Here is a 27,169-nt window from a genome sequence, read left to right on the forward strand (position 1 = left end):
GACTTAAAAACCAAGTTATATCATGCGTGGATTCTTTTTGCTTTTTAAAGTACACTACTCCAGATCTGTAACTTTTTAACAAGAGATGTGTTGACAAAGGTACTTTCTATTTTATTTGGAGGGAGAAGAATTACATTGTTTACCTTGCTTACCACTGATTCCCTTTATGTTCTAAATGTAAATTGTTATATTTGTATTCATTATCAGCTCTCAGAATTGAGCTCTCTGACACATTTCCTTTGTAGTTCTGAAATCAATGTTGATAGATCAGTTGTGTCTCTTAGGATGTGATGCAGTTGAGTTATTTAAACCTAAAGCTTGTTACACACTGTTGTTTTAGTATATATGAAAATGAAAACTTAGGTAGATCTGTATGTTTAGAATAAAAAAATGTGTTTCACTCTGTAGTAATGCAGAAAAACTGATTATCTACTGTGTGCTAGGTTGTTAGCCACTTGTGTACTTTAGCTAATTGTCTTGACAGTCTAGTAAAGCGAGGTGTGGTATCCAACTTGATAGAAAAGAAACTTCTGCAGAGAGTTTTAGTCTAAGGCCATGCTGACACAAGATTTGAACCTAGATCTGTCTCTGCCAGAATTTTTTCACTGACAATATGCCATCGTGAAAGATGGAAAATTTACATTTTTCTTAAAAACTATTTCGATTCTGTTTTGCTTTGCTGTGTTGCTAGTCACTAGAAATGCAGGGAGTTAGTTCTTTGAATCCTTGTCTTTATTATTATTATTATTATTATTATTATTATTATTTTGTCTTGTTAGCAGTTCCCACAATCTGCCATCATTTGACAGTAGCAGAGAATTCAATTCATTTTGAGTGCTGTGGCATTTGTTTCTTAGAGAAGCTCCCTCGGGTGCCAGCTCACCAAGTGTAAGGACATCCTTGCCAGGCTCTCATACAACAGTCTACCATTTTTAATATCCTACCATTTCTGTAACCTCTGTAGTTGTGTGTGTGTGTGTGTGTGTGTGTGTTAATATGGACCCCACAAATTTATACCAAAAAGATTGAACCTATTTTGGTGATGGAAAAAGAGAATTTCCAGTGTGGTTAAGAACCACATCTTATGAGCTGTTTTTTTGCCTCCCACTTTAAGAATTACCAAGTATTTTTAAAAATTGGAACTTGAAATTCAGTTCATTGCTTGGATGTATTTCTGAAGAAACCTCTGAGACTTGATTGTAGGAAATCAGGGGAGCAGTTAGAAGACAATTGGAAATAAGATAGTGCAAGAAGAGCAAAATGACCTGAAAATGAGGACTTTACAATTTTAATTTGACCAGTGAAAGTGGATTTGCTGTTTTTCTCTTTCGGCTATTGTGTGTGGTCCCACGTTGGACAGTCTGCTGCTCAAAGCGATCACAGGTCTCACGAAGGCCACTGTTTCAGTAGCTGGAACTGGAAGTCTAGAGTAGAGTTGGGTAAAGAAAGACAGTGACTTAACTCATGTAAATGGCATCTTCTGGGAACTTACAACTTAAGAGATCCTTCTTCCACCTCCGAATATCTTCTGTGAGACGCACTGGGGACTTCATCACTGCCATTAGATCTCATAGTGTTACCTGGTCACGTTTCTCGTTCCGCCTGCCTCTAGTTTACTCTAGTTTCTCTTCTGCTTTCAAGGCTCCAGACCCAGTTCCTGGACCTGCCCTGGAAAAGAAGTATCCGGTAGAGATGAGCTCACTGCAGTTACTTAATTAAAAATTTGTAAGCTGCAAAAATGGCAATGGGCCAACCAAGAACAGCTACAATTTGAATTTTTCTATTTCCAGGTATGCTAAAGTCCACGGCACCAGTCAAGCTTAGCCTGTGTAACTGCCTTACTGTGACATCTATAATAACCAAAACTTTACTTTCAAAATCTGTGGTCTTCTTGCTTTCAAGTATAGTAACATTCCTAACATCTAGGTAACATGCAGCTACTCTTGACTTTAACTTACTTTGCCTGAATATTTCTGATTTAACTTGTTTGCTAGTAGTAGCAAACTAATGCAAAGACAACTTAGGAAAAATAAATTGGAAATACTATTGAGTTAGACCCTGTAAATGTGCAAAAACTACTCTGGTCTTCAATGAAAAGTAACCATTATCGACAGCAAAACTGTCTTCCTTTAAGAGGTTCACACAGAGTCTGAGTAGTACGTGGAGTTAAATAAGGGAAACTAGTTCTCTCAACCATTCCACGCAATGCGTGCCTTCGCATAGAGTCGGTGTTTTCTTCAGCAGTTGGAAGCAGAACCAAATAATGTATTATATAGTACTTCTACATAAAGAGTTTAATTTTAAATGTAAGTGTGTAACTAATATTTGCTGTAATGATACTTGATTATTCAAAATAAATCCAATAAGAAAGTCATAAGTAGATTAAATTGTCCTGGAATATAACAACAAAAACAAAAACACGTTTCCTGGTGCTTAAGATTTTAATGGAGTGAAAACTACTTATGAAGGATTCGAGGGCTGAGGTCAGTTAGCTTTTAGGGGCATTTATTGCTTTTACCAATTTGTATAGATTTAGAAACTGGATTAATCCATGAAAGGTGATTTTATTCACTGAATGGGCAGATAACCATACTTATCTTTTGTTTTTAAAGTTCAGTTCAGAAGAATTGATCGAGAAATTTTATGTCCCAACTGTGATTTTAAAGGATGATTCTAATATCCTAGCTTCTGCTTCAGAAATTCTCTCCTCCACTGTTATTGTATAATGAATATGTCAGCCAGTCTAGTCAGCATTGGGTCCCTGATTATGTCCCACATGATTTGTTTGGTATTGAAAGGATTGACTCTCACTGAGTGTTGTATTAGGACCGGAAAGAGAGCTACTATCAGAGTTATTACAGGATCTTTACTGCCGATGGGTGAATTGGGGGAGAAATTGAAGAGAGAATTGCATTTGAATTTCAAGTCTTGTTTGTTATCACTGGGAGGCTGTTAGTAATGGTGAAATTTTTCTACATTGCTGAATGCAAGTTTTGTGTAAAACACTGTACTAGGCCCAAAGGGATGTGCAAATGAATAAACTTTGCTTTCGGTGAGCTCACAGACAAGTAATACCAAAGGAAGTACTATAATAGGAGTGCTGACAGTATACGGGAAAGGACCAGATAGAATCAACTTTGTGGGGAAGGTAACATTTCTACTAAGCCTTGAGGGATAGATAAAAGTCTTTGGAGAGAATGGCAAGAATCTAGAAATCTTAGAAATCTAAGTTATGGAAATGGAAGTAGATAGGGGCACCTGAGTGGCTCAGTCGGTTAAGCTTCCGACTTCGGCTCAGGTCATGATCTCACAGTTGGTGAGTTCGAGCCCCACATCAGGCTTGCTGCCATCAGCACAAAGCCCTCTTCAGATCCTCTGTCCCCCTCTCTCTGCCTTTCCCCCACTTGCACTCTCTCAAAAATAAGTAAACATTTTAAATGTTATTTACTTCTTTAAGAAGTAAAAAAAAAAAATTTTTTTTAAGTGTATAACATGTTCTAGAAATTGTGAGCAGCCCAGTGTGCCTAGAGAACAGTGGAGTACAGGATGTGATAGAAGATGGAGCTGTGTCATACTTTTGAATGTCAGGTGAAAGATTTTGGACTTAATTCAGTAGCAGGGAATGGGTATCCACTGAAGATTTCTTAGCCTTGGTGCACTTAAGTCCGTGAGTCTTTTGAAAAGCTAACTGTATTAGAGTAATTGTCTTGATGAAGTTAGATTTTAGCAGTAGTGGTACCTCATTAAGGACATTTATTGTTATATGTGCCAAACGTGTGAAGAGTTTTTCCTGCAGTTTCTCATTTAATCCTTACTACAGGAATGTGCGAAGTAACTGAAATGACACACGTTAGGCATTTAGCATAGGACCTGGCCCATAATAATGGTGAACCAGTAATGCTGAACCATAGCGTTTACACTGTAAACTTAGAGAAAAGTGTTCTTGTCCACCTTTATGTGTTATAACTTTCTATAAAAGTATTGTGTTTATTGAGGGACTCAGGCTTAAGATAGTAACATTAAACCTCTTTTTCTACAACCCCCTACCTCTTTTAAACAATTAAACCATCTCATTGGTGGATGAGTATTTCTTACTCCGTTTGAGAGTAACTCAGCATTAGTTCACGTTGAGTTAGCCTTTGGTTGAAAATCAAAGGGACCTGGCTTTTTTGTTTTAACAGGACTGAGCATAGGGCTAGTCGTACACCTAAACATACAGCCTGTATGTAACGTTTAAATCAAAATGTAACTGTAGATCTCATCTTGTCAAACATCTGGAAGATTGTTAATTGTTGTAGCTGTTAACTAGAACAGTAACAGTCTCAGCATAGATAACATAGGCTTTAAGTTATCTTAGAGTACATATAGTTGGCTAAGTATAGGTATTTTCAAATTATTCTACTCTTACTCTCCTGCTCAGGTATCAGAATACAAATACTGATGGACCATATTCCATCCATGTAACCTTTTACCTGGCCTCGCTCCCTCTCCAAAATAAGTGTATATTCTTTCAGAGTCTTTCCTGTAGATACATACAAAATATCTTTTTAAAATACATCTTTGTATCCCTTTTTTAAATACACAGATTCTGCCTCTTACTTTTTTCATTCATTAAAATCTTCTCTTTCCATTTAATTATTTCGATATCTTATTCCACCAAAACACACACACACAAACACACACACAAACACACACACAGCTACTTGGTATTCATTAGTGTTGCTATACAGTAATTTACTTATTCACTTGCCAGTAGCAGTTGTTTTTAGTAATACACACTAAGGAGGTGACTTTCTGCTCCTCTTGAAACACATGTGTTTGTCTCTAGATGAGATGCTCTAATTTATATAAAGAGACCTCTGGTTCTTTATTATCTGCAACAGACTTCATTCAGCCTGCCTCACAGCCGACTGCAGTCGCAGTGGGGGGTGACACCACAGTTGTGCACAGCTGGCCTTGCAGACTAACTTGGTGGGAAGTGTGTGTATAGATGTCTCAGTGTCTCTCTCCATGATGCTCCTCAGTTAAAAGGAATATAACAGCTGTCCTCTGTGCCTCACATGTGGGGAGGATAAGGTGAGATAATAGACATGTGCTGATAAGAAGTCCCAATATAAATCTGAATTCTGCTAGATTATAATCTTCTCAAAAGCAGGGACTATATTTTACTTATCTTTGCATATTTAAAGCACATTGCCTGGCTTGTAGTCGCAACGTTTATAGAGTGGATCCTAGAAATGATGGTGAGCCAAAAAGTCGTTCAGGCCCATAGAATTTTCTCAGATCTATTTTCTACATTATCTGGAATCTGTACATTTTTCACTGAAACTTTCCCACCTTTTCAAACTTCACTCATTTTTCTACTCTACTCAGCTGTAATTCTTCTAATTTATCGTGTTCTTTCGTGGCCTTTCCCTCAACACAAACAGTTGTCAGGGATATCCTTCCTGCGAGACCTTTATTGTTCCTCTGTAATTCCTAAGCTCAAGCACGACATTCTTTGTGACATTTTTCCTGCCTTTCTTCAGTTCCTCAGTTTTAGGCACTTCTTCCCTTGACCTTCACTGCAGCTTGTACACCTGTAAATGGCACAGAGTACTTGTTGCTGTGTGCTGGGGCATAGTGGTAGGTCTTGTGGCAGGGCCTGGAGCTTCAGAGATAAATGACCTGAACGGAGAAAGTGAGAGGCATGTTTTTGCTGACTTGTGGGAGGCAGCATGCATGATGCAGAGAGCAATGAAAATCTTCTGTGACGTGCCCCTCCTTACCCCACTTCTTCAGCCTCGTCTTTTGTCACGCTGTCTCCTTGTGAGTCTCACCCCCCGCAGGTCAGCATTAGCCAGCTCCTTACGGTTTCCTGAACTTGCCATGCTGCTTCACCCCGTTAGGTCTTTCCCTAGGCAACTACCTATGCCTGAGTTACTCTTTCCCTCTCACCTGTCCAAGAGAACACATTTTATCTTCCAAGACCCAGCGTAGGTGTCCCCTTGTTTAATGAATCCTTTCCTTAAATCCTCCCCTTCTCCTAGAATTGGCTGGTCCCTCCTTCATTTCTGCTGTTTACTGCATATTATATCTGTATCCATTATTACATTTATTTGTCGAATGTTTGTTTTCCCCTACTAAAATGTAAATTAAAAAAAAATTTTTAATGTTTATTTATTTTTGAGAGAGGGAGATTGACAGAGTACGAGCAGGGGAGGGGCAGAAAAGGGGGGACAGAGGGTCTGAAGCAGGCTCCAGGCTCTGAGCTGTCAGCACAGAGCCTGATGCAGGGTTCAAACTCACGGACCATGAGATCATGATCTGAGCCAAAGTCAGAGGCTTAACCGACTGAGCCACCTAGGCACCCCTAAAATGTAAATTTCTTGAACATAAGCAACTGTGCTTTTATTAATTTTAATACTTTCAGCACCCACTATGGTGTAGAGTAAGTAGCAGGCACTCAACAAAGTTTGAGATATATATATATATATATGAAAAACTACATATGAAAAATGTACATATGAAAAAATATAAAAATGATAAATTAGAAAATGGGTTATGTCATAAATAAAAATGTTAAGTAGAAGATCACTTTAATATATTTTTACAGTTCAGATTTCCTACTTAGTTAGGAAAGACTTTGCTGCAGATTTATGAATAGGTATTTGTAGGATGTGATTTCTGTTTCTTTATTTGATTATGTTATACAACTAAAAATATTAAATTGAATATTCTCTAAGGGTGTCTAATTTAGAGATTTGTGAAATAGATTTGTATATAATAAATTTGCTGATAAAAGTTTCTGTATAGTTCTGAGATTATTCTTGACCATCTAATAAAAAATCCATTCACCATAACTATAACAAGACAAATAGCCAACTATATACAACAGTTTCACAGTGTTAGATTGAAACACTGGCACATACTAAACAAAATTACAGCATGGTGTTGTATTTTAGAAACGATTCATTTAATATTGCCTTTCCAATTTTAACTTTGCTCTTTTGAATTCTCTGTGATTTCCTTTTAAGGTTCTGAATAATCTAGTAATGAAATATTTTATTTAAATGTTGGTCTTTACATATAGATTTGTATATATTTTCTCCATTAGCAGGCTTAGCAGTCTCTATTAACCACGGTTGTATTACCAATCAAGGGTATGTGTATAATTTTCAAATTGCCAATTTAACTTTTCGTTAGATAGTAAAACATTTTAGTAGTTATTACGAAAGCACTAATGGGGAGCCTGGGTGGCTCAGTCGGTTCAGCCCCCTGACTTCGGCTCAGGTCATGATCTCACAGTTGGTGGGTTCGAGCCCCATGTCAGGCTCTGTGCTGACAGCTCAGAGCCTGGAGCCTGCTTCAGATTATGTCTCCCTCTCTCTCTGTCCCTTCCCTGCTCATTCTCTCTCTCCTTCTCTCTCTCTACCCCCAAAATTAAATAAACATGAAAAAAATTAAAATTGAAGAAAAGACTAATTGTCCATTTACACTGTGTCTAACTCATGAACATAATCGACCTGTGCCCTGTGCTATAACACACACACATGCATACATCTACCAGGCAGCCAGAAGTCCACTTTGGGGAGAAGTCAGCTGAGGGCCATGACATTAGAAGGAAGATGGGCAAAATTATATGAGATGAACAAAAAGAAAGCGTGGGGCCAAGTAAGTGATTAGAACTGCACAGGGATCAGTTGATAAAACTTCTCATAACTTTCTCTTAATCTGCATATAAAGATGCCATTTTAGATTAATATTTTAACCAGATTATTATAATTTTCACATGCCACTGAGTTCATTGGTTCGTTCTAAATGTTGATGGTTGATACAAGATGCAAACTGGTACTTCCAAGTGCTTTCATTTTCTTTTATCCTCTCTTTTTCCCTTTTACCCATAATAGGAGCTTCTTGTCATATCATTTATTTATATCATGTTTTCTTTCCAAGATATTTATGCACAGGATGGATTATCCAAAAATTACAGGGAAAAGGGAGCACTGAAAAATAACTTTGTCTCCATCTTAAAGCCCTAATGTATTGGAAAAAAATAGTGAGATATGAATTGGAAAATACACACAAGGTAGTTAGTTATATAATATGTTTTGATGAATTATAACCATTCTGTCTTAGATTTATTGCACTTTTCTTGATCCTTAGAAAATGGTAGCACTCACCACAAAACCACAGTACATAAATTGCCAAGTGTGGCTGACTTGCACATTCCTTTAGAAGAACTTAAAACTGGTAAGACTTTTATCCATAAGGAATGGCCAACATTCATGGACTTGAGGCAATGTAGTAAATGAAAAAGTCGGGAAGTTTTCTTGCTTAGAGAAGGAAGTATAGATCATTATGTACTTCAGCCATTAGTGTTAACTTTTTCTTTTACAAAGTAAATTATTGCAGCGTTATGAAGTTGAGAAATCCATTTTCTGCTACCAGTCCCTTGCTCCTTTCAAGCTTTTAAACAACATAAAAGCTGAACATGATAGCTAACTTTATGTAGCATTTAGATGACTGATTTGGTATGTTTACTGTTACTTTTGCAAATAACTAGCTATCTATGTAAAGTGTTTCAGTATTACAATTCTTTCATGCTAAAATTTATGCTAAAGAGGGATTATGATTCTTATTTTTAGTCTTAAACAGTGATAGTATTTGAATTTTAGATTTTGATTACATGGCTACAATTCTTGCATTTTTTAACTCTTAGGAAAATAACTTGATATTATAGATTGGTGGAGGGTGGGGGGGTGGGGGAGGGGGAAGGAGTTTGCTTTGCCTTAGTAAAGTTGTCATATCATGCTCCAAGAAATATAAGTCCAATAATTTGCTGTTAAAATTTTTTTGAAAGTTTTTATGTTTAATTAATGACATTTGTAAATTCTTTTGAGGTTAATCAAATGTGAAGTGCATCAACTGTTACCTAACTGGCATTTGATGAGATACTTAGATAATGCATGAGTAAAGTAAAAGGTATTTAGAATAGTGTGTGTATGATTAGGCATGGAATAGATTTCTTTATTTTTAAGGTTTAATTCTGAAATCTTATTGGGACTAAAGGTTTCAAAATTTGCTTTAACTTTAATTTTAAAAATTGTAGCACCATCCAGCTATTCTAACTGTATATCAATGCTTCGTTCTATGATACTCTTTAAGAATAACTCACTGCACAGTCTGGTAATGTCAGCCAATCCACAGAAAAGACACAAATTATAATCAGTTATAAGAAACTATTAACATCATTTTGACAACCAAATAGATAAGTTAAAACATTCTGCCTTCCCAGTAGTCATCCTGGGGAAGTTACTGTTCACAGTTGTTAAGGTCAGGGGGGCTTTGCAGTTCAGACAGTTCTGTTAAAATTTAACATCTGTGTTTCTAAAAATCACCATGCTATGCAAATCATGAAAAAGAAAAGCCACAGGGTTTATGGAAAAAGTGGAGTTCCAGATACAACACTCAAAAACTTTATCAGAGAACATTTTAAAAAAGATAGGATCCTTAAAAAAATGACAGTATAGTTTTACCCATGTTAAATGACTAAGAAATGTGTACTCCTATAACGTACAAACAAATATGGTACTTTGAAAAAGATCTGCAGTTGGCTTATGGAAGTGAGCATAGATGTGGCAATTTGTTATCCTGAAGTGGTCAAAGAAGGGTTTTCTGAAATCAGAAGGAAAGTTGTAACACAAGATATGGCTAGGTGGGGCCGCATGCTGATACGGCCAGCTGAGGCGGCTGGCGGATGTTTGAGGTGTGTTACATTTTGTGTATTCACATGCAGCTTGTTTCATTTGAGCGTGGTTTTCCGCATCCAACTAGTATTTCTAGCTGGTAACTAACGCTCAAATTGTTCCCTATTATTTCAATTGCATTGGAACAAATTTGCAGTTTCAAAATAAGTACTAAGCAGCACCGACTTAAAGCTGAGGGTAAGGGAAACGCTTGTTTGGATAGATAGAGACCACTTTTTATACTGGTCTTCAAAATCCAAGCATTTTCTGGCACGCTGGCTCAGTCCGTAGAGCCTGCAACTCTTGATCTTGGGTCGTGAGTTCAAGCCCCACGTTGGGCATGGAGCCTACTTAATAAATAAAATTATTTAAAAAAATAAATCTAGGCATTTTCTGATATGTAGAGATTTATTGCAGCAAATATTTACTGAGCATCTACTACTTAGCACACACTTTCTAAGTATTTAGGACACAACAGTGAACAAGGTAGTCTTTCCACTTTGAGAATAACAGTACTTTTGTAAAGAATTTTGTTGTCAAGGGTCAGTTTTAAGAAGTAAAATTACACAGGTGAAAGGAGAAGTCTAGCAAGGAGTCTATTGGACAACAGGCTTTTCTCTAACCTCTGAAATTGTATACTTTCGCCAGATAATTTCGTGGGGTCCTCTCCCACTCAAGATTACATTGTTTACAGAAAAAGTCATCATCTCTTAAGGTTATTAACCAGAACTAAATTTTAGGGTGGTATATATATGTTAGAATGGGAAGACCTCCTTACCTTCTTGTCTTATAAGCTAAAAGAGAATCCTAATGCAATTGAGAAGTAAATTTTAGTTTTATGTATTTCATTCCATTTCTGGTACTCAACATGAACTATAATTAAATGTGTTTCAGTAAAATTCAACCATGCAAGAATAGGGCAAAGATAAATGATAGTTTACATAATAATATTAAAACTTTAGTGTTCTTATATCTCAAGGCCTTTCTCATCTCCTGTAACTACCCCCCACCCCAAACTCCTTCTTCCTAATCCTACTGTCCCTCCTTTCTTCTAGCCAGACAGATGACTGACTGTCTCCAGAATCTGCCTCAGATTTGGTTGTTTTGCTTCATACTTTTTTAACCTTCTTTTTTAAAAATGTTAATTCCAGTTTCGTTGACATGCAGGTACATTAGTTTCAGGTGTACAATATAGTGGCTCAGCAGTTCTGCGCGTTACTTAGGCCTCCTCACAATAAGCGTATTTCACTCGTCCCTCTGCCCACCTTCCCTCCGGCAACCATCAGTTTGGTCTCTATAATTAAGAGTCTGGTTTTTGGTTTCTTTCTTTTTTCTTTGCCCGTTTTGTTTCTTAATTGAAACATATGAGTGAAATCATTTGGTGTTTGTCTTTCCCTAACTGACTTATTTCACTTAGTATTGTCCCTCTAGACCATCCATGTTGTTGCAAATGGCAAGATTTCATTCCTTTTTATGTTCTTAAACTTCGAAAGTAGCCATGATTCTATGGCCTCCCAGTCTCTCCCTCAGCCCAGAGAGCCCTTTAAACACATACAGCACAGTTAATACCACTTAGGTAGCACTCGTGTACAGCCTAGACCCATATAGCCTTACTCCCTCTGTGATACATCTATTTTGATGTTTTAAAGGTGCCCCAGACTCAGCATGTTCAAAACCAAACCCGTAATCTACCCCTTTGTTTTCTTGGGCCTGTTCTATCATTTGTAGATGGGACCACCATCCAGTTGAGCAGATCAGAAAGCAGTGTGGACACCTACTTCTTCACCCCAATATTTAATCCATCAACAAGTTCTATTCATTTTTCCTTCCTAAATATCCTTTCAGTTTTTCCTTTTACTCGGCCTCCATTGCTGTTTCTGTAGTTACAAGCTATTAACATTTGCCAGCTAGACTACAACAGTAGTTTTCAAACTGAGTTTCTCATATATTTTGCCCTTTTCTCCATTCTGTAGCTATTCTTCATACATACATGATTTTTTCATCATGTCCCCTTCCCTGCCTCTGAGCTTAAATCTTCAGTGACTTCCCATTACTCAGAAGATAAAACTCCCAAATTTTAATGACCTGCAAGACACATCAAGACTTGGAGCCTACCTTCTTCTTGCTCTCTGCTCTCTACAACTTTTCCTTACGCACAGTGCTCCTTCCTGATCCTTTTTTGAATGCGAAAGAGACGAAACCAATGTGATAGCAACAGGCTAGGCTGAGGTGGCAGCAGGAAGCAGACAGAAGGTAAAATAGTGCACAAGTTCGAATAGCTACCTAAATTACAAACTGTGTTGATGTGCCTCTAATCCAAGAATTTCTGTGGCCTGGAGAGCAAGGGCATTGACTAGTACTTGTATCTGCACGTTCTAGGCACTGCTTAAGTGTGTGGGTCGTGGCTAATTAGACTAAATGACTGTCTGGTTTTCAATATTCTGTGTATCCAGTTGCCTCATAAATACCCATAGTTAGCTGCGTTATAGTTCATACAGAATCTAACATTGGTTTGTTTCAATAATGTGCTTAGTTGTGAAATTTATTTACTCACCACCAAAGGCTACGTTAAAAATAGTTATCTTGCTTTGTTCTTAAGGTTTACTTTTGCTGGATACAGAAAGTGGGTTGACGTTTTTTCTTTCAACACTTCAGTTATGTCATTTGACTATTTTCTGGCGTCCACAGTTTCTGATGACAAGTCAGCATTATTAGAATTGTTCCCCTTTGTGTCATTTCTTTCGCTGCTTTCAACATTTTCTTTGTCTTTGATTTTTAGCAGTTTGACACTTATACCTGTGCGTGGTCTTCCTTGGCTTTTCCTGTTTAAGCTTTGAGCCTAACCTGTTTAGGCTTTGATATTCTTAAGTAAGATCTTTTTTGCTGCTGCTGCTGCTGCTGCTGCTGCTGCTGTTGTTGTTGTTGTTGTTTAAAACAAGCTCTGGCCAGTTTTATTAAAGACAACTTCTGCATACTTTTCACCAGTCTGTTCTAACAGGCTTCTAGTGATATCAGAATCACCTGGGTTAGGGCATCCTGTGCAGAATTTTCCACATGCTGTGCCCAATTCAGTAGTATTGCCACTGCAGAGACGGACACGAGTTTTGGCCAATGTGACATAGTACTGTTTCAGATTTCTTCAAGGCTGGGCAGCTGTTGGCCAATTGGCTAGTTTTGCCTTGCCTTGTCTGGTCATTTTTAGAGTCTTCTCCAACCCCAGCAAGGACTTCCCACTTTTCATGAGGAGTTGGAGCCTAGAGTTGATGGACTCCGGCCATCATCTTCTGGATGGTGTTGCAGCCACCATCTTCTGCCTGCTGTGTGGGATGACCCCTGACCAATAGCAGCCACACATGTCTGAGAAGGTGACCAAAGTCTTAACTAACTTGGGGAAATCTTTAGCCACTACTCTTCAAATAGTTTTTTCTACCCCATTCTCTCTCCTTTATCCTTCTGGATCTCCAGTTAAAAGTACCTTAGACTTTTTGATATTTACCCTTAGGTTCTCTTCCTACCCTCACCTACCTGACCCCACCCCACCCTCAGTCATTTTTTTATTCTCCATCCCTTGGGTGTGAATAATTTCTATTGCTTTGTCTTCGAGTTTACCGACTATTCTGTCGTTTCCAATATATGGGGAATCCACCCAGTGAATTTATCTCAGACATTTATTTTTCACTTTTTGAAGTTATGTTTGGTTCTCTTTTTTAAAAGAATATAGTTTCTGGCTTTTTGGTTTTTTGGGGTTTCAGGGGAGTGGTTTTTTGCTGAAATCCAAGCATGTGTGTCCTTACATCTTTAAGCATCGTTAAAATAGCTGCTTTAAAATCCTTATGTGCTAATTCTAGCACCTGGGTCATCTTGGGCTTGGTCTCCCTTGGTTGCCCTTTCTCTTGAGTATGGGTCAGTTTTTCCTGTTTCTTATGAATGGCATGTAGAGACTCTGGATTCTATTGTGTGCCTTCAGTAGTGAGTATTGATGTTTGGTTGGTTTCCTTCCTTGCTTGCTTGCTTTAGGAGGCAGTTAACTTGGCTGAACTCCCAGCTTCAAACTCTGAAATCTCAGTTATTTTAGCTTTGGCTGGGCTGCTTGGAATCTCACATGTGTGTAGTTTGGGGATCAGAGATGTGTGCAGAATTTACACATAGGATTTGGTGCTTCTCTCCTTGCTGTGATTTACTTACTAGGTTTTCAGCTGTTGTGGGTATGCCAGAGTCTACCCTTTGGTTCATTAAGCTGGTACGGCTGTAGGTTTTCTGTCTAGGTTTTAGCCACCCGAACCAGCCGAGGCCTGCTCTCTGGCTAAACGCCACTAAAAAAAATGGAAAATCACCCCATGCTGTTAACCTTCTAAGTACTGACTCCTTCTCCTCCCCACCATCTCTATTACTGCTTTCATGTAGTTGTTTTTATACTCTGTCTAGTGTTTATAGTGTTTATGAGAGAAATGATCTAGTAGGAGCCATTCAGCCATTACAGGAAATGAAATCCCTGAAATACAGTTGTACATATGAAAAATTTTGCTGTTTGTGTACTTGATGGTCTTTATTAGAAAAGCAAGTGTGATAAGATTTTTTCAAAGAATTTGGGAACTTTATGTTTTAATAATGGGATAAGTTGAAATTTATTTTCATGATTCATCCTCTTCTAATAAAGGTGGTCCTGAATTAGACTGAAAATTCATTTATTTGCCTCTCCCTCAAATTGTGCAAAAATTTCCAAATCTAGATCATTTGAAAAGTGTTTTAGAAGCAAAGTAATGTGAAGAAACCATACAGTAAAACTTTCATTTCATGCAGCAAATGTTGCATGTTTGACCTAGGTCCTGAGGTGGGTATAGCAGTGAATTTCAAAGTTCTTGATCCTGTGGAGTTACCATTTTGCAGATAGATGGAAAATAAATAAATAAATACATATCAGGTATTGACACGCTATGAAGAAAAGTAGGGTGTGAGGATGTGAGGAGGAGACTTGTGGCTTTATTCTTGAGAGATTGGGCAAGGAAGCTACTGTCTCTGAGGAAGTGACATTCCAGCAGAGATGTTAATGAATTAAGAAAGGGGGCCATGCAAGTATCTGAGGGTAAAATGTTCCAGGCAGAAGGAGCAGTGGTGCAAAAACCATAAGGGAGGAAAGAGTGGCTTTTTTGAGAACTAACCAGAACCGAGGGGGCTAGAATGGTAGAAGGTGAAGTCTGAGGGGTGGTAGTTAGCCACGGGCCTCATGTTGTAGGACTGAGCAGGGGATTTTGCTCTGGTTTTCTTTTCATAAAGATCCCTCGATAGAATGAGGGGCAGAGGGGGAACAGAAAATGAAGGCAAGGGACGAAACAGTAAGAGACCTTTGCAGTGGCAGTCTGTGTGAATTACAGTGGTGGCTTGGACAAGAGCAGTAACAGAGGTGGGAGAAAGTGGTCAGATTCAGAATATTATTTTACAGATCCAGCCAACAAGACTTGATGATGGATTAGATCTGGGATCTGAAAGAAGGATCAACTGGATGAATGATGGCACCATTTACTGAGATGAAAAAGACTGCGAAAGGATTGGCTTGAAAGGGGGGAAATTAAGAGTTTCCTTTTGGACATAGTAAGTTTGAAGTGAGTTTTAGATGTCCAGAAGGAGATGTCAGGCAGGTAATTGGCTAGATTAGTGTGGAACTCAAGGGAGAGCGCTCCCTTGACATTGGAGATACAAATGCCTCTGTTTAAAGCGGTAAATTTGGATGAAATTACACTGCGGAGGAGTGTAGGTTTAGTTGAAAAGAAACCCTAGATCGAACTCCATTGTCCACCAACATCTAGATGTGCAGGAAAGGAAGAGGATCTGACAAAACTGAGAAGGAGCTGCCAGCAGGTAGGAGAAAAACCAGAAGAGTAGAAACCTCAGAAGCCAAGTGAGGAACTTGTTCAAAGGAGGAGATTGGTTGACTGGGTCCTCAGCTGTGGTTAGCTGAGGACTGGGGACTGCTTAAGAGGTCTGACAGCCTGAAGGCCTGCGGCAGCTTTGAGAAGTATAGTTTCAGTGGAGAAAAACTGCGAAAGCCTGATTGTGTAGGCTAAAAGAGATTAGGAGGGAGAAAGGGAAGACACTTAGGTACAAACAACCCTTCCTTTCCAGGAGTTTTAGCCCAGAAGAGGGAAGGGGCAGAGAAATGAGCTGATGGCTGGAGTGAGGTCAAGGGAGGCTAGCTCAAGTTGAGCAGTGTTGTAGCTCATTTATCACCCCTTAAGCTATTTTAAAATACCATTTACTAATTTTCAGTACTCCTCTTTTCTCCTATAACCCATTGTAATTTTTACCTGTGTGACATAACTAAGCTGAAATCACAGAGACGAAACAATTAAGGAATTTAATTAAATGATAATAAAAAGCTAAAAGGCTTTACTATGCACGATGTCTATATATTCTGTGGAAGACTCAGAAGTTCTACCATAACTAAATTTAATAAAAAATATTTTAATATCTACTGTTATGCTGAACAGTGCTTACACGGTGCTAGCTACATGAAGGGAACAAAAGAGACCTAATTCCTATATTGATGGAGTTTATAGGTTTGTATTTTTTAAGCTTATGTTAGTTAGCAAGGTTAAATGAGAAATACAACAGATAAGAAACCCGTTTCAAAGAGATTGTCTTATTGTTAAATTTATCATAAAATGACATGATCACACAAATAGCATTATATCTAAATATTTTCATGTTATTTAGGTTTAATATACTTACGTACTATTTATATGCCAAAAGGGCTTTCAGAATTAAACGTGGTTTCCATTAGGAATAAAAAAACAAGGTAGGTAGTTCTCAACTTTGGCCACACCTTAGAATTACTTGGGGAAGTGTTAGAAGTCCATATGCCCAGGCCACTCCCCAACCAATTAAATCCAGACCTTTGGGGGTGAGCCTCAAGTAATAGTATATTTCAAAATACTGATTTTATTAAAACAGAGGGAGTAAAATGCCACTGATCCCCTGAGAATGAATTCATTACACATTTAAGGATTAAGTATATCTGGAAATTAAGAAAATGTATTGGGTTATATAGCTCATTATTAGACAAAGCATGCAAAGTCATTTTTAAAGTTTGGTTTAGAACCAAACTTTATCAGGTTCCAAACTTTAAAAATTTTGAGTAAATAAGATAACTCACCTCAGATTCTCTTCTAATTATTAAGAAAAATGTCAGTAATGTTACTCATTTTCCCCGTTTAGAAGAATGAGGGAAGACATCCTTGACAGTAATTTCTTAAATGCCTTTTGGCACAGCCATTATAAGGCATACGAATAGGGATTAAACAATCTAAAAGTTTGACATCAGGAGTTATAAATTGAAAAGATAGTATAACTACATGGAAAACATTGTAGGACTAAATACTATTTTGATAACTTATATTAAATGTTAGGAACTAAAGCACGTGCCCTGTGTATTGAAATTTTAAATCCACAACAATATTCATTCTCTAATCAGTTCTCATTAAAATTTTTTTCTTTCTTTCACAGAAAATGCTTGGACAGAAGAGATGAGTACTATTTCCACTAAGGCCTAGAATTGCCTACTGTACAAATAGTCCTGATCAGGCAATATACGAATGGCCCAAGGAAGCCACCAAATTGATTTTCAGGTTTTACATGACCTGCGACAAAAATTCCCTGAAGTACCTGAAGTTGTTGTATCCAGGTGCATGTTACAGGTCAGTGTGCAATGATTTCTGCATTCATTCATACAAACCTGGGTTGCTGTTTTTTTTAATTAGAAGAAAACTCTTATCTTCCTGTTGGCACTCGTGTGCTCTGATGAAAAGAAATGAACTTTGGTGTCTGATAGCCGTGTGGCCTTTAACAAGGTGTTTAGGCTCTTTGGAATACAGGTAGTACCTACCTTGTGAAGTAGATGTGAGGACGAAATGAGAGCCCAGTATAAAGCCCTGATACGTGGTCCATACTTACTCTGAGCTCGCTTCACTTTTCCCCTGCACTTTTTAAAAATTCCAGATCTTCATATGAGAGTCAGGAAATCATTAAATAAGGAGTCAGGAAACTTGGGTTCTGATCCTAAATGAGCCCCCCAAGCGTATTTGGCAAGTAATATGCCTTCTTTATACTTTAGTTTGCTTGTCTGTAAAATGAAGGAATTTGACTTCAACAATGCCTCAGGTTCCAATTTTAAAGACTAAAGTTTGTTTTTAATATTTTTTAATTTAATCTGTAGGTTTTCCAGTTGTCACTAACCATCTAATAAATGTTTGCATTTTTCTTGCGTGTACAATCTTAGAAATCCATAATTCTAAATATTTGGTGATAGGTGTGCCTTCTCATTTGATTAAACTGGAAATCTCTCCATCAAAAACTGCTTTTCCAAGCTTGTTAAAAATAGAGATATAAAAAAGTAATTTGGGCTCAGACATACTTTCTCGATAAATTAATTTAAAAGTTTGAAATTGTATGAAATTTTTACAGGCTCGATATCTGCTTGATAAAGTGACTACATTTTGTTCATACTCCTCTGTCACCTTTTATCTGTACATTTAATTGCTCTACCTGCCTGTAGCCTAATCCAGTTTTGGCCTCTCCAGTCCTCCTTATTACTTCTGCCAATGTGTCTTTCTAAGTGCAGATTTTGTCATGTTTTTACCTGCTTAAAAACCTCATGATTGTTTTTTCATACCCTTCAGAATAAAGTTCATATATTGCGAAGAGGGCATACCAGGCCTGTGATCTGGAATCCTGCCTTCTTCTGCAGCCTGGTCTCTTGCCCAGTCCTTCCTCCTCACACCCTATGCTGCAGACGTCCTCAGCTGATTGGAATTCTCTGAACATGCCTCGCTCTTTCTATAATATAGTGTTTAAGAGCATATGTTTTGAGTTAATAATACTGTATTGTATACTTGAAATCTGCAAAAAGAGTGGATCTCAAGTGTTCTCACCACCACTAAAAAAATGCACAGAGACAGAGACAATGTGAAGTGGTGAATGTGTTGATTAACTTGATTGTGGTAATCATTTCACAACGTATAACTATATTAAATCATAACATTGTACACCTTTTTAAAAATCACATTGTACAACCTTAATATATACAGTTTTCATTTATCAATCATACCTTAGTAAAATTGGGGGAAAATAAATAAATAAATAAATAATAAATTTTTTAAATAAATAATAAAAAAATAACATATGTTTGGGGTGATAAACAGATTTGAGTTCAAGTTTTGACAGTTACTAACAGTAATTTAATTAACCTCTCTGGCCCTCATTTTCCTAACTGTACAATGGGAATAAAAAACTTCACAGTGAATTAAATATGATAAAGAGGGAGCCTGGGTGGCTCGGTCGGTTAAGCGTCTGACTTCGGCTCAGGTCATGATCTCACGGTCTGTGAGTTCAAGCCCCGCGTCAGGCTCTGTGCTGACAGCTCAGAGCCTGGAGCCTGTTTCAGATTCTGTGTCTCCCTCTCTCTCTGCCCCTCCCCTGTTCATGCTCTGTCTCTTTCTGTCTCAAAAATAAACGTTAAAAAAAAAAAAATTAAAAAAAAAATATGATAAAGAAAGTAAAACCACTGGTAGGATAGCTGAATCATAGGAAGTGCTTAATAAATTTTGGCAGCCATTACTAATAACAATAATAATAGTAGAAGACCTATAATAAATATTTGGTGAATGAATCAGTAGTCCACATTCATTGATATAATACGTAAAAGAAAAAAAGGAAAAGGAAAAAAAAGTACCAAGAGTAGAGTCAGAAGTTAAAGAAAGTATGGGGAGGAGCAGAGATAGTGGGGTGTGTTTCCCCCTAGAATCCAGGTACCTCTTTCTAACTTTTCAAATGGATTTTTGTAATAAAATAACCCTATACTGAGATAATAAAATAACCCTATGCTGAAAGAGTTCAATAAGTCATTGAAAAATAGAAAAATAATACAATTTCTTCAATAAAATGTTACAAGACTTGATATGAAAGAACTGCCAATTTTTTAAAAATGTAGCCAGTAAGCATGTATTCAACTTTACCAAAAAATAGAAAATAAATGATTTTGAATTCCTTTTAGGGGCCCAGTAGTAACACTTTTACCATGTTAATCTGGTTTCACAAAGCAAACTGCCCGAAGGCAAGCTTCCTAACACCTAATGATAACTGAAATGAAATCGGTTTTGCTTGCAAATTACCCATGTGACAGATCACATTCTTCTAAATTGAGTTGATGATCATTCCGGGCATCCAAATAATGTAATTTGTATGTGCTAGAACAAGAAATGTTAAAAGAAAGGGATGGGGAGAGCTCCTCTGAAAGCACAGCTAGGGTGCACATCTTCCCAAATTTGGGGAGATATTTTTAAACTGTAAAAGTAAATTTAGCTACCTCTAAATGTACTTCTAAACACCTCTTATTTGATAACAGCCTCTTCTTTTGGGAGCTGCTGTCCCTTTCCCAATTGGGTAGGCTTCTGTCCTTCCTCTGGAGGGAACCTCCCTGTAATAAATACACTGGTTCAGAACTTTCCTCGATAGAAAAAAACACGGTAAAGAAAATAGAAGAAATTAGTCGTCAAAGGATCATGCCATGCTGCCACTATGTTTACATGCTCTTAAACATCTTGCTTCTTCTTTTTTTTTTTTATACTTATTTTTGAGAGAGAGACAGAGCACAAGTGGGGAAGGGACAGAGAGAGGGAGACACAGAATCCGAGGCAGGCTCCAGGCTCTGTGCTGTCAGCACAGAGACCGATGCAGGGCTCGAACCCACGAACCACGAGATCATGACCTGAGCCAAAGTCAGACACTCAACTGACTGAACCACCCAGGCACCCCAAACATCTTGCTTCTTAAGGACAGAAATATCTACTGTTCTTTTCTTGACTTTATTGACTGTTCAGATTCCTCTGTTTGGAACTACCTGTATCATTTCCTTGTGCTGTGGATTCTCTAAGATGACAATATTATCAGCAGGTATAATTCATATCTTTAAAATTTATATTTGTTAATTAAATATTAGAATGGTGTAAAAATACTGCATCGTTAACACCCTGACTTCCTTTTTTTAACTGAGTTTTTCAGTTCTCTTAAAATGACAATTGAATCTATAAGTTTAAAATTTGCTATTCTAACAGTAATGCATTAAGTAGTGTTTATTTAGTGTTTGTAAGACTTAATATTAAGTACCATACATATCCTTAGGTGAAGTCTTCTCAGGTGACCTCTGCCCATAGTCCTTATCCCTACACCTATCATTCTGTATTCGGTTTGTGAACACATTAATTTCCTCTACCAGACCAGGAGATCCTTAGCAGTAATTGTATTTCTTTCTGTTTGCCTAAGGGAAGTTCAGTAAATTGGTTGAAGGAGTGAATGAATCAGTTAGAGAAGGATGATCACAGAGGATATTTTGACACTATCTGTAATCTCTGTGTCTATGTAAGAAGCTTGAGGAAAAATGAAAGAGGAACTGGAAATAATGAGTCAGACCTTTTTGTAGCTTTGAAGAGAATGCAGATTTGCATATATACAAAAAAGCAATGGTTTTCAACCTTTTAGAATCTTACCCCACACCTCTTGTTACACTTAAATGGAGTCCCACTAAAAGTAACTAGGGTGTCTTTGAGAAAATAGGTGATTCCTCTAGGGTAGGAAGTGTACAAGATGATCTTGGACATCTTGTCATATGACAAAACAAGCTATGAAAGGCTACTGGGTTCATGTCGTGTATACACATGGACCAACTTGAAGTCCTTTCCACCAGCCTAAAGATCAAATAAGAATGACCACAATCGATAAACATCAAAACATTAAAGATGCTGGAGTTTGTGATGATACTGAAAATAAATCTTAGTAACTTTTAGAGGTTGCTAGAACATCAATTCATTATTCTAAAAACCAGTAGAGAGAAAGAAATTATTTACTCTGTTTCTTCTGTGCAAAGAGTGCCAAATAGTCAAAGACAGCAAGTTCTTTGAGGAAGCATTGCAGCTAATACATGAAGAAGGAATCTTAGGAGCACCTGGGTGGCTCAGTCAGTTAAGCATCTGACTTTGGCTCAGGTCATGATCTCTTGAGTTCAAGCCTCCCGTCGGACTCCGTACTGACAGCTCAGAGCGTGCAGCCTGCTTCACGTTCTGTCTCCGCCTCTCTCTGCCTCTCTCCTGCTTGTGCCCTCTCTCTCTCTCTCTCAAAACTAAATATTTTTTAAAAATTTTTAAAAAAGGAATCTTACGGTTGAGATATCCCAAATATCAGCATTTTGCAACCCCTAATGAAATAAAGATTCTAAATAGCAATCATCAGTAACTGCTAGAAATCATTACCTGTATCAGGCTGATAATATCAGAATCTACCAATCAGCTTGAAGGTCATAAAGGGACAAGCGGACATTATTATGCCCCCTTTGTGATGCAGTAACAGACGCTATAGAGTCTTGCCAAAAATTTGTATATGAACCTGCTTATACTTAGAGTTACATTCACGATGAAATACAGGGGATATTGACATCACAGAGTGCACCCATCCAGTATAGATGGCAAATTCTACTGGACAAATGATTGTTTTTCAACAAACAAATGGCTAGAGAATTTTTTAAAGAGGGGAGGATTAATTATTATTAGAAATTTAAGAAGCATATCAGCCAAATTAAATATGTGGACCTTCCTTAGATCCTCCTTCAGGCTAACTAAAAAGACATTTATGACGCAGGATTTCAACACTATTTAGATATTAAGTGATATCAAGTATTGATTACTTTAAGGTGTGATAGTGACCTTGTGATTATGGTTAAGCCCCTATCTTATTTTATTTTATTTTATTTTATTTTATTTTATTTTATTTTATTTTATTTGAGTGTGTGTGTGCCTGCACATGTGGGGGAGGGGCAGAGGGAAAGAGCGCGAGAATCCCAAGCATTAGGGCTGCATCCCAGGACCCTGCGATCATGACATGAGTCTAAATCAAGAGACACTCAAACAAGTGAGCCACCCAGGCGGCCAAGTCCCTATTTTTAAAAGATACATATTGAAGTATTTACAGATGAAAGCGAAATAATGTCTGAGACTTGATCTAGCGTCGTGAGGGGAGTAGCTGGGGCATATACATTGGGTGAAAAAATTTTGATACTGTTAAAGATGGATGATGATATAGATGAGTTTATCGTATTTACTCTTTAGTTTTTAATGTTTTAATTTTTAATACATTTGATAAAAGGTACATTTCCTTTTATCCTGTTATGGCCTTATAAAAATCCCAAAGTATACTACTTGTCAGTGTTTTTCTGATAAGAAAGTGATGTCTGTAGAGGGTAAATAACCTAAGTGCATGTGAGTTATGACATAGCTGGGATTAGAACATATTAAATAATCAGATTTTATAAAGGATTGAAGGGATTTTTGAGAGCTCAAGAGAATTAAGGAAAAAGACTTTGTAAATAGGAGTAGCTCTTTTAAAAAAGGAAGTGTGGGGATTGGATTTGGGGATGTTGGCAGAGAAGAGATGAGAAGATGGGGTCTTTGTGAGCTTTGGTTTAGTAGGGAGAATTTGCTAGGAACAGCAATAAAGGTAACTTGAAGCAAAAAGCACCATTTAGGTTTGGCAAAAGGTAAGGTCTAACTATAGTGAGTAATTGGTTGATAAAGATTGTGGTGTCTTTTTAAATTTTAGTTGAAAAACTGATGTATATCAATTCAGAGTTATGAGTAGGGTAAAAGAATTTTTACAGCATAAGAGATTTGAGCTTTCAGGGAGGAAATAAGTCAAGCCTTGCCCACTATATTTTGCATTACCTGTTCAAACTGTGGACTATCATTTCTTAACAAGACTTCAAGATGCCTTTTGTGGTTCAGTTTTCTCTAATAAGGTATTATCTCCTATCAAACCACCTGTAAACATTTTAACTTGGTTACTTACCTTTTTTGTGTCTAAAACTGACCTCTTTCTGTCAGGTTCCTAATCTTCCAACCCCTCTGAAGTCTCTTTCTCTCTTATAGACAAATTGTGTTGACTGTTTATTTGTAATCCTTCATAATTTGTGTCTACTGTCAAACAGTCCTTATTTCATGTCTTCCAATGGTGGTCTTATCAGGAAGTTGCCCGTTTCCTTTTCATACGAAGTATCAACAGACCACCCTCCCAAAATACCCTGTGTCTGCACTTCTCTGTTCATTCACGTCCAGTGGCTCTCCCCACTGCCTATATCCAGTCCTAACTTTAGTGTGACTCATTTTTCAAAACCCTCAATTATAGGCATACCTTGGAAATATTAAGGGTGTAGTTCCAGACCACCACAATAAAGCAAATATCATAACCGAGCCAGTCAAGCGAATTTTGAGGGTTCCCAGTGCCATATAAAAATTATGTTTATACTGTAGTCTATTAATGCAGTAGCATGATGTCTAAAAAGAGAATGAGCATACCTTAATTAAAAAACACTTTGTTGCCAAAATGGCTAGCCATCATCTGAGCTTTCTGTGAGTCACAGTCTCTGCGCTGGTGGAAGATCTTGCCTTGATGTGGATGGCTGCTGACTGATCGGGGAGGTGGTTGCTAAAGGTTGTGGCAGTTTCTTAAAACAATGAAGTTTGCTACATCAGCTGACTCTTTCACAAACGATTGCTTTGTCGCACGCAAGGCTGTTTGATAGCATTTTACCCACAGTAGAACTTCTTTCAAAATTGAGTCCGTCACATCCTGCCACTGGTTTCTCAACTAAGTTTATATAATATTCCACATCATTTATTGTCATTTGAGCAATCTTCACAGCATCTTCACCAGCAGTAAATGCCATCTCAAAAAGACCACTTTTTTCCTCATCTGTTAGTTTTAGCATGAGATGACCCATTTCAGTCACTTCTTCAGGCTCTGCTTCTTATTGTAGTTCTTTTGCTGTCCCCACTACATCTGCAGTGACTTCGTCCACTGAAGTCTTGAACCACCTCAAAGTTGTCAGTGAGGGCTGGAATCCACTTCTTTCTCACTTCTCTTAATGTTGGTATTTTGACCTCTCCCCATGAATTACAAATGTGTTTAATGGCATCTAGAATGGTGAATCGTGTCCAGAAAGTTTTCAATTTACTTTGCCCGGATCTATCAGAGGAATCACTGTCTGTGGCAGCTATAGCCTTACAAAACATATTTCTTAAATAATGAGACTTGAAGCTCAAAATGATTCCATAAGCCATGGGCTGTAGAGTGGGTATTATGTTAGCAGGCGTGAAAACAACATAAATCTCATTGTACATCTCCGTCAGAGCTCTTGGGTGACCAAGTGCATTGTCAGCAGTAATATTTCGAAAGGAATCTTTTTCTGAGCTGTAGGTCTCAACAATGGGCTCCAGATATTCAGTAAACCATTTTGTAACCAGATGTGCTGTCATCAAGGCTTTGTTCCCTTTTTAGAGCAAAAACAGAACAGATTTAGCATAATTGTTAAGGGCCCTAGGATTTGGGGAATAGTATATGAGCATTGGCTTCAACTTCAAGTCACTAGGAGGCGTTAGCCTCCTAACAAGAGAGTCAGCCTGGTTTTTGAAGCTTTGAAGCTGGGCATTGGCTTCTCCTCTATAGCTATGAAAGGCCTAGATGGCATCTCCTTCCAATAGAAGGCTGCTTCATCTACACTGAAAATCTGTTTAATGTATCCACCTTTGTTAATTGTCTTAGCTAGATCTTCTGTATAACTTGCAGCAGCTTCTGTATCAACCCTTGCTGCTTCACCTTGCACTTGATGTTATGGAGATGACTTTTTTCTTAAACTTCATAAACCAACCCCTTCCAGCTTTAGATTTTTCTTCATCTTCCTCACCTCTCTCAGCCTTGACAGAATTGAAGAGAGGTTAGGGCCTTGCTCTGGATTCGGCTTTGGCTCAAAGGACTGGTGAAGCTGGTTCCATCTTCTATCCAGACCACTACAGCCTTCTCATATCAGCATTAGGGCTATTTCGTTTTCTTATCATTAGTATGTTCGCTGGGCTAGCACTTTTAATTTCCTTCAAGAACTTTTCCTTTGCACTTACAACCTAGCTCTCTGGCACAAGAGGCCTGTCTCGGCTTTCAACATGCCTTCCTCACTAAGCTTAATCAGTTCTAGCTTTTGATTTAAAGTGAGAGATGTGGGTGGCTCTTCCTTTCACTTGAACACTTAGAAGCCATCGTAGGGTTATTAATTAGCATAATTTCAGTATCGTTGTGTCACAGGGAATAGGGAAGCCCAAGGATAGGGAGAGAGAGTAGTCGGAACATACAAATTTATCGGTTAAGTTCATCATCTTCTATGGATGTGGGTCGTGGCACATCCATAGAATTCGTGGCACCCCAAATCTATTATAATAGTAACATCAAAGATCACTGGATCACGGATTGCCATAACAAACATAATAGTATGGAAAGGTGTGAAATATCGCAACAGTTACCAAAATGTGACACAGAGACATTAAGTGACCAAATGCTGTTGGAAAAACAGTGCCAATACATTTGCTCAGTGCAGGCTTGCCACAGACTTTGAATTTGTAAAAGAACAACAGTATCCGCAAAGCACAGAAGCACAGTAAAACGAGGTATGCCTAATTTAATCTCAATCTCTTTTTTTTCTTAAAATCTTAAAATCTCCAATAAAACCTTTAGCTCCAACTAAGTCTGTTGAAATTACCTTGTTTAAAATATGCTTTTATTGATCACACTTACATCTGTCTTTACTCCTGCCATTCCCTTCACCTGGAATTCTTTGTTCCTATCCAAGTCGTGTATAAACGCATATCCTACTGTATATGAAACCCATCAGACTACATGTCCCTTAATAACAGTTCTTTGTACAGTAGCCTACAGTACTGACTCTGTCGAACTTCAAAACCACTTGGCACATACTCCTGTTTTAATAATGTTACCTTTTCATAAATCCATGGTTTGTCTCCCTAATCGAGTTCCAGAACTCTTCTAGGGAAAGTTTGGTTTTATAGGTCATTGAGTTTTTCCACAGGCTCAGACTACTGTGCATATTTGGGTGTTCAGTAAATATTTTTATGGATGATTTATGAGTAACGATTGGTCAGTCTCTTGAGGATTCTTTGGAAATAATCTGGTTGCTTTTTTGTTTTTGTTTTCATTTCTATGGAGTAGATTTGTATGGTACTGTCTAAAGGCAGAGATACGAACTCCATTACTCTAGGGCCTCCCTGGAACTTCCATTTCCTATATATGTGTGGGGTTTTTTTTACACAGGTTAAGAGGAAGCATGTAAGGAATTGAGATGACTTTGTTGTGAGTTTTAGGACTTTTTATATTTAAACACTCCATACGTGATTTTTTTAAAAGGTCATTAGTTTAAAACAATTGATACAGCATTTGAATGCAGGACATCTAATTAATATGTAATACTCGAGTGGTAATGTTTTGTTCAACATTCAAATCGTGTTTTTAATTAGGTTATACTTTTACTGTATTTGCATGAATCCATTTTACTTACAAAACAG

At 37.6% G+C, this 27,169-nt stretch overlaps 1 protein-coding gene and 1 pseudogene across 2 annotated transcripts in view; one reads left to right on the forward strand and one right to left on the reverse strand.

Moving 5' to 3' along the window:
* Positions 1–1,414: 1,414 nt before the first annotated feature.
* TAB2 (TGF-beta activated kinase 1 (MAP3K7) binding protein 2) overlaps positions 1,415–27,169 on the forward strand; it is a 62,908-nt gene continuing 37,153 nt past the window's right edge. The window contains exons 1-2 of one of the 2 annotated variants that reach the window (XM_042940049.1): positions 1,415–1,790; positions 17,229–17,419. In XM_042940049.1, coding sequence (XP_042795983.1) covers positions 17,318–17,419 — 102 coding nt within the window. In that variant the 5' untranslated portion in view covers positions 1,415–1,790; positions 17,229–17,317. Of the gene's footprint in view, positions 1,791–13,997; positions 15,318–17,228; positions 17,420–27,169 lie in introns of those variants that run through there. The other variant, XM_042940050.1, reaches the window with a different exon arrangement.
* Positions 11,655–13,847, reverse strand: LOC122220477 (annotated as a pseudogene).

The sequence above is a fragment of the Panthera leo genome, chromosome B2 (assembly GCF_018350215.1).
Source record: "Panthera leo isolate Ple1 chromosome B2, P.leo_Ple1_pat1.1, whole genome shotgun sequence".
NCBI classification, from domain to species: domain Eukaryota; kingdom Metazoa; phylum Chordata; class Mammalia; order Carnivora; family Felidae; genus Panthera; species Panthera leo.